Consider the following 11213-nt stretch of genomic DNA (forward strand, 5'->3'; position numbering starts at 1 on the left):
TCCAGCGGGAGGAACGCCTGGAAAACTGGGATACAGCCTATGGCTATGGCTGTATCCCAGTTTTCCAGGCGTTCCTCCTGCTGGATCCGCCCGCTGCACGTAGCGGGCAGACAGCGGTAATCATTGCTTAGAGATTAGATATGAGATAATTGTACTTTTTGTGTATGTTTGTGGTATCTCTAATAGAGATGAGCGAACCTCGAGCATGTTCGAGTCGATCCGAACCCGAACATTCGGTATTTGATTAGCTGGGGCTGCTGAACTTGGATAAAGCTCTAAGGTTGTCTGGAAAACATGGATACAGCCAATGACTATATCCATGTTTTCCACATAGCCTTAGGGCTTTATTCAAGTTCAACAGCCACCGCTTATCGAATGACGAAAGTTTGGGTTCGGATCGACTCGAGCATGCTCGAGGTTCGCTCATCTCTATTAGAGATACCACAAACATACACAAAAAGTACAATTATGGAAGAAATAAAATGAGGGTGTTGCCCATTATAACCAATCTGATGTTAATTCTCATTTTCAAAGCTACTAATTAATATGTATTCTCTTTACTAATTTCAAGAAATGTCCCCTTAAAACAGGCATGTCCAAACTTTTTTCGAAGAGTGCCAAATTTGATGAAGTGAACATGTGCGAGGGCCGACCATTTTACATGCTACATGCTATATGCTTTATAACACAGGCAGATAATAGCAAGCTGGATACCTGGGGGGCCGTAAAAGTTCAGAACGCGGGCCGCAAATGGCCCTCCGACCGGACTTTGGACATGCCTGCCTTAAAACGTTGGAGTAATTTGGGATCATTCTGGTCATTGATAAACTGGTTTATTGTTCAGAACTGCTTCATAGGTGGAGGGGCAGTATTGTTGATAGAGATGTTCCAACAGCGTGTTAGTCCTAGGGACCATGATTTTTTTCTTCGTATTTGCATAGTTCCACAGATGGAAAGTATATGTGTTATCAAAGTTCAGTGATTTGTTCCACTCTTCATAAAATTTCCCCCAGGATGCACAGGGGATAGGAAAGCAACGTTCAGTATGAAAGTAAGAGATCTTTGCACACATCATATGATCCACAGATTTAAACTGGGGAAGACCACAATACTTGCGTACAATACGTGTGAGAAGCTGTGGTCCTTGTTGTCCCCATCTTTCCCCTTGATAATTCTGTACAAAATTTTCCATGAACTCCCATGTCAGTTTGTGATTTGGAGAGAGACCAAAAACACTACTGCCGGTATACGTCTCATCCTCGGCAGCTAGAAAATTAACTTCAGGAATGGGTCGAATGGAAATGACATCAGTATCCATGTAAATGCCTCCATACTTCCATATCAATGCATATCTGCAGGCATCTGATTTTACATGAATCCAGTATCTTTCTTTGTTTGGGTTCACCTATAAAAATAAAATATACAAGAGTAATTACATCATATATATACAGTATATTATGCATTTCTAATAAAATGCACATGTCTCTGAGACATGTAAAAAGTTTTAATTAGTTGGGGTCTAATTTTTCAGACTCTTGAGGATCACTAGAATGAACAGATAAAGCACACAGCTAAACACTTTTCTCCCTGATCTTTATGAACGCAACACCAGATGTCCTATAGTGTAGTGTAGATTAAGGCCCCGTTCCCACTGAGCAAAACTAACGGAATTGTCTGCCGCGGAATGCCGTTAGCCTCCCGCTCATAATGGGACTATGGGAGGTGCGCGCTCCTGCTCTGTCCGCGCTGAAGAATGAACATGTTCATTCTTCAGCGCGGACAGGGCAGGAGCGCACGCCTCCCATAGACTCCCATTATGAGCGGGAGGCTAACGGCATTCCGCCACGGAATTCCGCTAGTTTTGCTGAGTGGGAACGGGGCCTTATGGTGCCTTTACACAGAGAGATTTAAGCCAAAGCAAAGAACAGACTATAAACAGCGAACAGGTCATAAAGGACACCCAAAGTTCAATTCTTTGGGTGGATTCTTCTACAAGAATCATATAGAAGTCAGGGTATTTTTACACTAAGGAATCCAGGCAGATCACCTGCGCATCTCTGCGGGTCCCATAGACTTCATTCTATGGTCAGGAAGATTCTGCCTTCTGCCTGAAGAATGAACAGGTTCATTCTTTGGGTGGATGGCGGAATCTACCTGTGCATAGAATGGAGTCTATGGCATGGATGGAGATGCACACGGCCGCGAGCGGAGGTGAGCTGTGGAATTCGTGTTGGGTGATCTGCCTGGATTCCTTAGGGTGCACATACCCTGAAAAGGGTTTGAATTCTGCTTGAATTCCACTAAAATTCAGCTCCTTTTCTGCCTGAGCTGAATAGGCGAGGGATTTCAAGCAGGACTCTTTCCTCTTCAATTCCTCCTATTTTTCGTCTTTTGCTTAGTGTGAACTGGCCCTAAGACTGCATTTACACAAACAGATAATTGACAAATTTATCTGACAGATGTTTGAAACCAAATCCAGGAACAGACTATAAACAGAGAACAGTTCATAAAGGAAAGACTAGGATGTCTACTCTTTTCAAATCCATTTCTGTGTTTAACTTCAAAAATCAATCAGATAAATTGGTCAATTATCACACAAGGTATGACAGCAGCTATTATGTCATACGGCCATGTCACTGATCGGCCGCTGTCAGTGAAGTTCACCTTGGAAGGTATGGCAGTACCAGCTAGATGAACTTCATTTCTTTTTAATTGGAATGCAGGCACATTCGGGTGTGCCCGCATTCCAATTACCCATAGCCGACTATGTAAAGTGCAGCCAAAGCAAGCGATTGCACTCTTAGCCAGTTGTTGACTGGGTGGTGTCCCGTCCTAGTCACTGATTGGCTTAGCAGCCAATGAATCACCCAGGTATGACATTGCAGCTTGAGGAGCTGCAGCTGCTGAGTGTTCAGACCCGTACTGATCGAGTGAGCGGGGAGAGGTACGGGTCTGAACATGTCTCTATAACATCTTTCTCCAGACTTAGCGAAACATAGATTCACACACACACCCCTCTCCCCTAGAAACAGCACATTCCCTCTCCTCAGTTTGGGTGTGGGTTTCCATTAAATTGAATGAAGCTGAATTATAATCCCAAACTCAACCAGGTGTTATGCTGTTTTTACAAGAAAGTAGCTGTGATGTCTAATCTCTGATAACCCAGGGGTTAAAAAAAATAAATAAACAGTGATTACCTATTGTTTGATGTTGAAACTGTATACATTTATGATTAGAGAGAACCAATCACCAGGATGGAACTAATAAAATCAATGGTGATGCCCAATAAATATTTGAATAGCCTTTCCTATCATCTCTTCTTTGCATAATTCAGTAGGTTTAGATGCAGAAAATAGGTTTGCATACACTTGTATATGTATTAAAACAAGAATATCTTGGTATAGGAAGGGTTGATTTTCATATGAAAAGTGTCTACAGAATCAGTTCACTTATACTGTGTCACTAGCTTATACACTAAAAAGCTGCTAAAAGGCTTCTATTATAGCCAAGCCAGGGCCTGGCTTCTGCCAGGACCCTCGTCCAAGACAACAGTTCAGTTGCTTAAGTTGCTCTGTTTGCAGATGCAGCTAGAGCCAACCAGTTGTTACTATATTTACTATGCAGTACTAAACACTTAAAGGGAGAAGCGTCTGGGAACATCCTAGCCCACGTCGAGAACCAGTCTAAAAAGTACAGGGCAGTATCCTGAGAAACAAAGAGCCTGGATAGGACAAAGCTACCAGAAGGTCTACAAATCCTATCTTGCAGTGCAGGTAACTGGGACACCCCCGGGAGCTTAGCTTGACCGAGGTAACCACGACTGGGGCTTGTATCACCCTAGGAGGACGAGTAACTCGACACTGTAGGGCACAAGGTGTTCAGACCAAAGTCTATACACAGGTACAAGTAACTTCTCACTACAGTATATTTCTTCCAAGTTCAGACAGAGTACATTGCTACAGTGGGTTAGGACTCCTTTGACCAAGTTCTCTCCTCTATGCTGCTCTACTTTACTCTCAACTTCACAAGCACCGCTACAACTACCTCTTCTCATAATCTACCAAAAACAATTGAGCATACTTTTCTTTACTTGAAAAATTAATCTTTATTGATAAAACCATAATTAAACAGAGAATATACATACAAAAATGAGGGAAAGATGATGATAACAATACAATGGTCCAGGGGACAGAACAGAAATAGGATATCAGACTACTTATAAAATTAATGCATTCATGATCAAAAGATAATACCAAATGAACACGTACTAATCTATTGTTATAAAAGGTCTCCGTGGGTCTATATAGTTAATACATAACTGCTATAATAGCATATAACCAGACACAACCGAGACCTGTAAACATAGTACTCATTATTGCCATCAGCCCACACTTACCAAATCCTACATCATGATATATAGCAATAATCATAAGGTCTTACCCATACTGCTGTTCCCCTGGTACACCCCAAACTACCTCTTCTCTTCTACTTCTTCAAGCATCTCAGCACCACTAAGTTCAAGCACTAAATTCCATGTAAATATTTATCTTTTTCTACAAAAGTGTATTGTATTACCAAGAGTAATACAAGAGTACACAGTAAAGCTGTTCTATTTTTATACCACTGGGACTCAGTCATCCTTTCCTACACACCATTACCTATACACACTAGCCATACACCTTGCATTATTTTCCCCTTTTCTGTGGGTGCCGGTACTGATATTTCGAGTGGGTCAATTGCCACTCCAGACTACCATGACAAGAGCCTAAGGGACCCAACAACCCGGTAGGTCATCGACCATTTCTGGGGAACACAGCCAGCCACAATACAAAGCAGGTACAAACATCACACCTGTTTGCTGGACTAGCACTGGCATCAGGACCATACCATCTTTGGCTGAGCTGACACAACCACCAGTAATAACATCACCCGTTGGGTCACCACACATTGTCTTCTTATAATGTGTACCCAGCACACAGTGACTTTCTATAATGCAGAAACCACTGACTTGTCAAACTACAGAAGTGTAGTGTCCCGTACAGGTGGTTCACTAAGCACCCAGTCAACCCACAGTCCACCCACAATGCAACCTCCTACCCTCTTCTCCTATCTCTCTCTGTTATTCTCTTCCTGCTCTGCTTCCACCTACTCTCTTGGCCTCCTCCAGGAAGCAGATCATCCTACATAGAGTGTGAGGTGGGGTGCTGACATCACAATGGGGCTTACAGGTGATTGGACGGGTGCAAGGGATTATGGATAATCCCTTGCTCCCTCCAAAAGACAGTACTGTAAGCTAACATGTACAGCCGCCATGTTTAGCAAAATGTGTTATCGAATTGCTGTGAATTTTCAGCGCGATTTGCAGTGAATCTTGATTCACCGGATTCGCTTCTCTTATCTCTACTAATATAAATTGTCAGTTTACTACATATTACTCACCTTATTATACCAAGCCATAAGTGGTGTGTAAGCAAGTAGATTATCCATTCTCAGAGGGAAAAAGTAGATATTCTTATAAGGTAAGAGGGTTGGGAAATGTTGCTGGGCTTTGTTCACATCACCCACAGTGATGACGTCATCTAGCCCTTGCATGAAGTAGACCACAGATCTTTCCGGATACGCTCGAGCTGCTGACTCAATTGAGCACATAGTTAAGGAGGGTTGTTTCATTTTGCCTGCGGTTTCCACAAATAGGATGTTTTTTCCCTGTCTCAGGAGTGCACTTGGGATTAAAGGATCTAGGTCTTCATTTGATGAATTGATGAAGATGAGCCTCTTGGAAATAAAATAATCGCTGATGAAGCTACTATTCAGTGATGATCTGGTTAGAAAACCTACAGCTGCTATTAATAGCAAAACACCAAAAATCTTTATTTGTTTGAACATAGTTGTGATGTCCAATTTTACTAAAAGGGAAGAGAAGTGATATATTAGCATGAGATTACATGGACAACTTTAATGAGTGTACGAGAAACTTTAGAGTATACGGAAAATATAATCACTTTGCAACATCGTCAGGATCCTCGGAAAAAATTGTGCAGGTAGGCGGTCCTCTTCTGATATGAGCCATGGTAAGGAACTCCTGGAAGAGCTATAGACTTCATTGTAAAAAACGATGCAGTCTTCAGTGCTTATGGAAATTCCGGTCTCATGTCAGAAGAGGACCACCTACCTGCAGGATTTTTTTTTTCTTTTTTGGAGGATCCTGCTGTGGTCACAAAGTGAGAGGTATTCTTTAACCATAAATAAATGTTGTACTTGTTGAAAATAAATCAATAAATAGAGATGAGCTAATTTCAAGCATGCTGAGTTTATCCGAGCGTTCGGCATTTGATTAGCGGTGGCTGCTAAAGTTGGATAAAGCCCTAAGGCTATGTGGAAAACATGGATATAGTCATTGGCTGTATCCATGTTTTCCAGACAATCTTAGAGCTTTATCCAACTTCAGCAGCCCCAGCTAATCAAATGCCGAACGCTCCATTTCGGATGAACTCGAGCATGCTCGAGGTTTGCTCATTTTTATTAATAAACATAATAATAATAATAAGTTGCACTGCATTGATCTCCACTGATCTATAAATGTGTGTATATACAAGTAATATTGTGTCACCATTAGTTATACTGTAGAACTGTAAACATTTCTGCCCATGCTAATAAAATACCATACTTAGTTGCATTCCTGCTAAGTCAACATAACTTCTATAACTAATATGTAACTTATTAAACTTTTATTTTATTTGATGTTTCTTAAAATTGCTCTGTAACCATGCTTATAAAGCTTTTATTTTTTGGTCTATGGGGCTATGTGAGGTGTAATTTTTTGCACCATGATCTGTACTATCTATCAGTACCTTGTTTGCATATATGTGACTTTTGTATCACTTTTTAATTACAACTTTTCTGGATTTTAGGTGACCAAAAATGCGCAATTTTGCACTTTCGAATTTTTTTGTGCTTACACTGTTTAGCGTGCGAGATCAGGAATCACACTAGACCACCAGGTACATGGAAAAGCAGCAATTTAAATGCAGCTATCATATTGGACATCTGAATTTAAATGGCTAATAAGCGGTCACAGTGAACGGACCATGCCCGTTAGCACGGATCATGGCCTAGCTGCCACAATCTCAGGCTGCACATAGCAGCTGGGATTGCATTGGCTCAGAGCGGGCTCACAGAGCGGCCCCCCTCTGAACCCCCCTAGTGGTGCCAGGGCGAACATTTACACCCTGGCTTGTCAGGGGTTAATATTCTAGTTCAATAGTTTGCATTGTAAAATGTATGTAAACATCAACTATGCAAAATAGTCAGAGTAATGCATAGAATCTGGTTCAAGCAAAGGTTATTGTTATACCCTGTTTCTCTGGGGGAAAAAAACCTACTCCAAAAATAAGCTTATTTGTGCAGGCTTTTTAGAGCAGGTTTAAAATCTACCCTACTCTATAAACCCCACCACCACCACCACTAAAGTCAGATCCCTAACACTGGGTGCTTAGCATCAGCCAATGAGTGCCTGACTTGTTATGCTTTACCCCACCTGCTCAACACAAGCTGCAGGGGAGGCAGGTTGGGTAAGAGGATGCATGATAGGGGACATAAAATATGGAGTGATGGAGGGTTAGTGGGCCAACTACAGAGGGAGGGGGGAGGTATAAATTATGGGGACTACCTGCTGGGAGGGGGGGGTGTAAACAGTGTGGGGGAAGAACTACAGAGGGGGTATGAAGGTATATAGGATAGGGGACCTTACTGCAGAGGGGGATGTATACAGTATGGAGGAAGAACTACAGAGGGGGAGGGAAGTATCTAACACAGGGAGCCTTACTGGAGAGGGGGATATTTACACAGTGGCGGACCTATCGCTTGTGCAGCCAGTTCGGCTGCACAGGGGCCCTGGGCAAACAAGGGGCCTGCCAGGCTCGGACTTTGAGCCTAGCGGTCCCCTCCAATGCCCAGGGCCCGCAGTAGCCTAACCAGCTACACAAACCCCTTTCTCTCCGAGATGGGTCACGCGGCAGGGGGGGGAGTACACAGGGACGCCGGTGAGAGGCCGCCTGGGACCGGGCTGCAGCAGCTTTCTGTGGGACCCTTCCACCCTGAATTCGCACACCTACTGCTGACCCTGGCTGCAGGGGTACCGAGGATGTGCTGCCGGGAGTGCCAGGGGGACATGGGGCGCAGGACTTGCTAGTTTGTCTGTCACCAGCCGGGCGTCAGGATTAGCGGTGAAATCAATGGCTGATCAATGAAAACTTGAACTTTTGGATCAGCTGTAGATTTCACCACTAAACCTGACGCTCGGCTGATGACAGACAAACTAGCAAGTCCTGCGCCCCTTGTCCCCCTGGCACTCTCGGCAGCACGTACTCGGTACCCTGCAGCCAGGGTCAGCAGTGGGTGTGCGACTGCAGGGTGGCAGGAAGCTGCTGCAGGACACAGGAAGCTGCTGCAGCCGGTCCCGGCTACATTATGGGAGGAACTACAGGGGGAAGGTATACAGTATGGGCTCGTTCCCACTGAGCAAAAGCAGCTGAATTTCTGCGCTGAATCAGCGCTGAAATTTCAGCCGTTAAAATAGGTGCAGAGCTAATTTCCATTGTGTTGAATGGAAATTCTGCTCTGCAGTTCACACAGTGGAATTTCCGCACTGAACTAATCCGCTTTCCGCCAGAAGAATGAACATGTTCATTCTTCCGCTAGCGGAAGCCTATACAAATCAATGGGGCTCTGATTTTCTGTTTCAGCGCGGATTCAGCGCGGATTCAGCACGGAATACAAGCGTAATACAAGCGGAAATTACTCGCTGAATCAGCGCGGAAATGGGGAAAAAAGGGGAGGAGGATTCTAGTATATGTTCTGGTATAGTCTAGTTTACTCACCAAATACTCGCTGAATTTCAGCGCTGAATGCATGCGGATTCAGCGCGGATTCCTCGAGTATTCCGCGCTGAATTTGTCAAGAGCTGATTACGAGCTGAACACTTTCCTAGCAGAATACGCAGGGATTCTGCTTGCATTCTGCTTATATTCTGCTCGGAATTCAGCGTCAGTTGATTTCAGGCGGAAATATTTCCTTGCGTAATCCGCTCCTTTTGCTCTGTGTGAACGTAGCCTATGGGTGGAACGACTACAGGGGGGAGGTATACAGTATGGGGGGGAGTGACTACAGGGGGAGGTATACAGTATGGGGGAACAACTACAGGGGGAAGGTATACAGTATGGGGGAACAACTACAGAGGGGGAGGTATACTGTATAGGAGGAGAACGACTACAGGGGGAGGTATACAGTATGGAGGGAACAACTACAGGGGGAGGTATACATTATGGTGGGGAACAACTACAGAGGGGGAGGAAGGTATACAGTATGAGGAAACAACTACAGAGGGGGGAGGGAGGTATACAGTATGGAAGAACGACAGAGGGAGAGGTATACAGTTTTGGGGGACAACTACAGAGGGGGAGGGAGGTATACAGTATGGGGGAACAACTACAGAGGGGGAGGGAGTTATACAGTATGGGGGGGACAACTACAGAGGGGGAGTGGGGCCCAGGCACATTTTTTGCACAGTGGCCCTATGCAGTCTGTGTCCATCCAGGGCCGTATTTACCACTAGGCACCCGTGGTCCGGTGCCTAGGGCAGCACCTTGCAGAGGGGCAGCACCAGGGAGCAGGGGGACAGAAAAAACTATTTTTTTTGCTTTTATTCTTTTAGTTTCCCTCCTCCCGTTCAGACTTGTCAGTAAATCTGGTGTCTTTTCCAGGGGGTGTGGGGGGTATGGTGGTGTTGGTCAGGTCTGGTATCGCCAATATGTGCGTGTAGATGGGGCGTCTTCAGGTTTAGTGCCTAGGGCAGCAGCAGCTGTTAATACAGCCCTGTGTCCATCCCTGTATTTACAGTATGACAGAGAAGAACTACAGAGAAGGGAGGTAAGTATACAGTATGGATGCCTAACTGCACAGGAACTTATTCTATAGGAGCCTATCAAGAGTGGGACGTATAACATAAGTATAGAAGAACAGAATCTCTAACATGGACCTTGCCAACAAGTTAAGAAAAATGAAAACGCAAAAGTATATAGATATACAGTATATCATGGTATACTACGCTTTGGTAGCTGTTGTCAACTCTATTGACAGCAGGCTATACTGTTTTCATGTCCTTGTCACTTTGTGCTGTTGGCTTGTACAAGAGTAGAGACTCCTTTATATCCCCAGATTCCCTATTCCTTCAGTAGCAATACCTACAATACCATATGAATCGCTGGTGGCATGGGCTGTACGACTGTATACATGGAAAGGTGTCTTAGCAAATTTAACTTTGTCGATTTGCCAATAAAACATGTCAACCGTAGGCATGGAATTTTAAATTATCACAGTATAGACCTCTGCGATTGTCAGCCACTAGACACTGCTAATACCTAGAATCGGGGACAGGGAGTTGGGGGGTCCATTTACACAGAAAGATTATCTGAGAGATTATCTGCCAAAGATTTGAAGCCAAAGCCAGAAATGGATTTGAAAAGAGGAGAAATCTCAGGCTTTCCTTTATGACCTGATCTCTGTTTATAGTTAGTTTCTAGCTTTGGCTTCAAATCTTTGGCAGATAATCTGTCAGATAAGCTTTCTGCATAAATTGACCCTAAGTGAGCGTATGTCATATGGCTCCTTCATAGACAGTGTAGACAGCAGCATTAGCATGACAGCAGCACTCTTGTATACAAACTAGCTTACGTTGTGCAGTATAACAACGTCCAACAGCAGGAGATAAGGTGATATTATTTTAATGGGCACTTTTTGCTACATTTTTAGTTTTTGCATCTTAACATTAATTAATAAAAGGGGGAAATGGACTAAATAAATTACAGTAGATTCACTCTGGCGGAGATCTCTTGTGGGTGGGTCAGGCACAACTTGTTATTTCTTTCTAGAACAGCAGAATAATTAACACTGTCTGCTCCATTTAAACGTGATAAATATATCATGCCCTCTGTTATATCATGCCCCCTTGTACAGTATATTCCGGTTTCACCTTCAACTTTACCTTTCCAAAAATTAGCCAGGCATTCAATTTCCTCATCATATAAATGTAATACAATTTTGCCAACAAGACTACAAATCCCACCACAAACAAGGAGTGAACAGACGTGGACACACATGGCATATACACCTCCTAAAAGCAAACATCATTTTTTAGTTTTTTTTACATTGCAAAG

At 43.6% G+C, this 11213-nt stretch overlaps 1 protein-coding gene across 2 annotated transcripts in view; it reads right to left on the reverse strand.

The window, feature by feature from the left end:
• Positions 1-408: 408 nt before the first annotated feature.
• LOC138795005 (alpha-1,4-N-acetylglucosaminyltransferase-like) overlaps positions 409-11213 on the reverse strand; it is a 10930-nt gene continuing 125 nt past the window's right edge. Inside the window, exons 2-4 of one of the 2 annotated variants that reach the window (XM_069973947.1) lie at positions 5440-5906; positions 784-1405; positions 411-580 (exon numbers count right to left, since the gene is read on the reverse strand). In XM_069973947.1, the coding sequence (XP_069830048.1) occupies positions 818-1405; positions 5440-5886 (1035 nt within the window). In that variant the 5' untranslated portion in view covers positions 5887-5906 and the 3' untranslated portion in view covers positions 411-580; positions 784-817. Of the gene's footprint in view, positions 1406-5439; positions 5907-11213 lie in introns of both variants that reach the window. The other variant, XM_069973946.1, reaches the window with a different exon arrangement.

This window comes from Dendropsophus ebraccatus, chromosome 6 (genome assembly GCF_027789765.1).
Source record: "Dendropsophus ebraccatus isolate aDenEbr1 chromosome 6, aDenEbr1.pat, whole genome shotgun sequence".
NCBI classification, from domain to species: domain Eukaryota; kingdom Metazoa; phylum Chordata; class Amphibia; order Anura; family Hylidae; genus Dendropsophus; species Dendropsophus ebraccatus.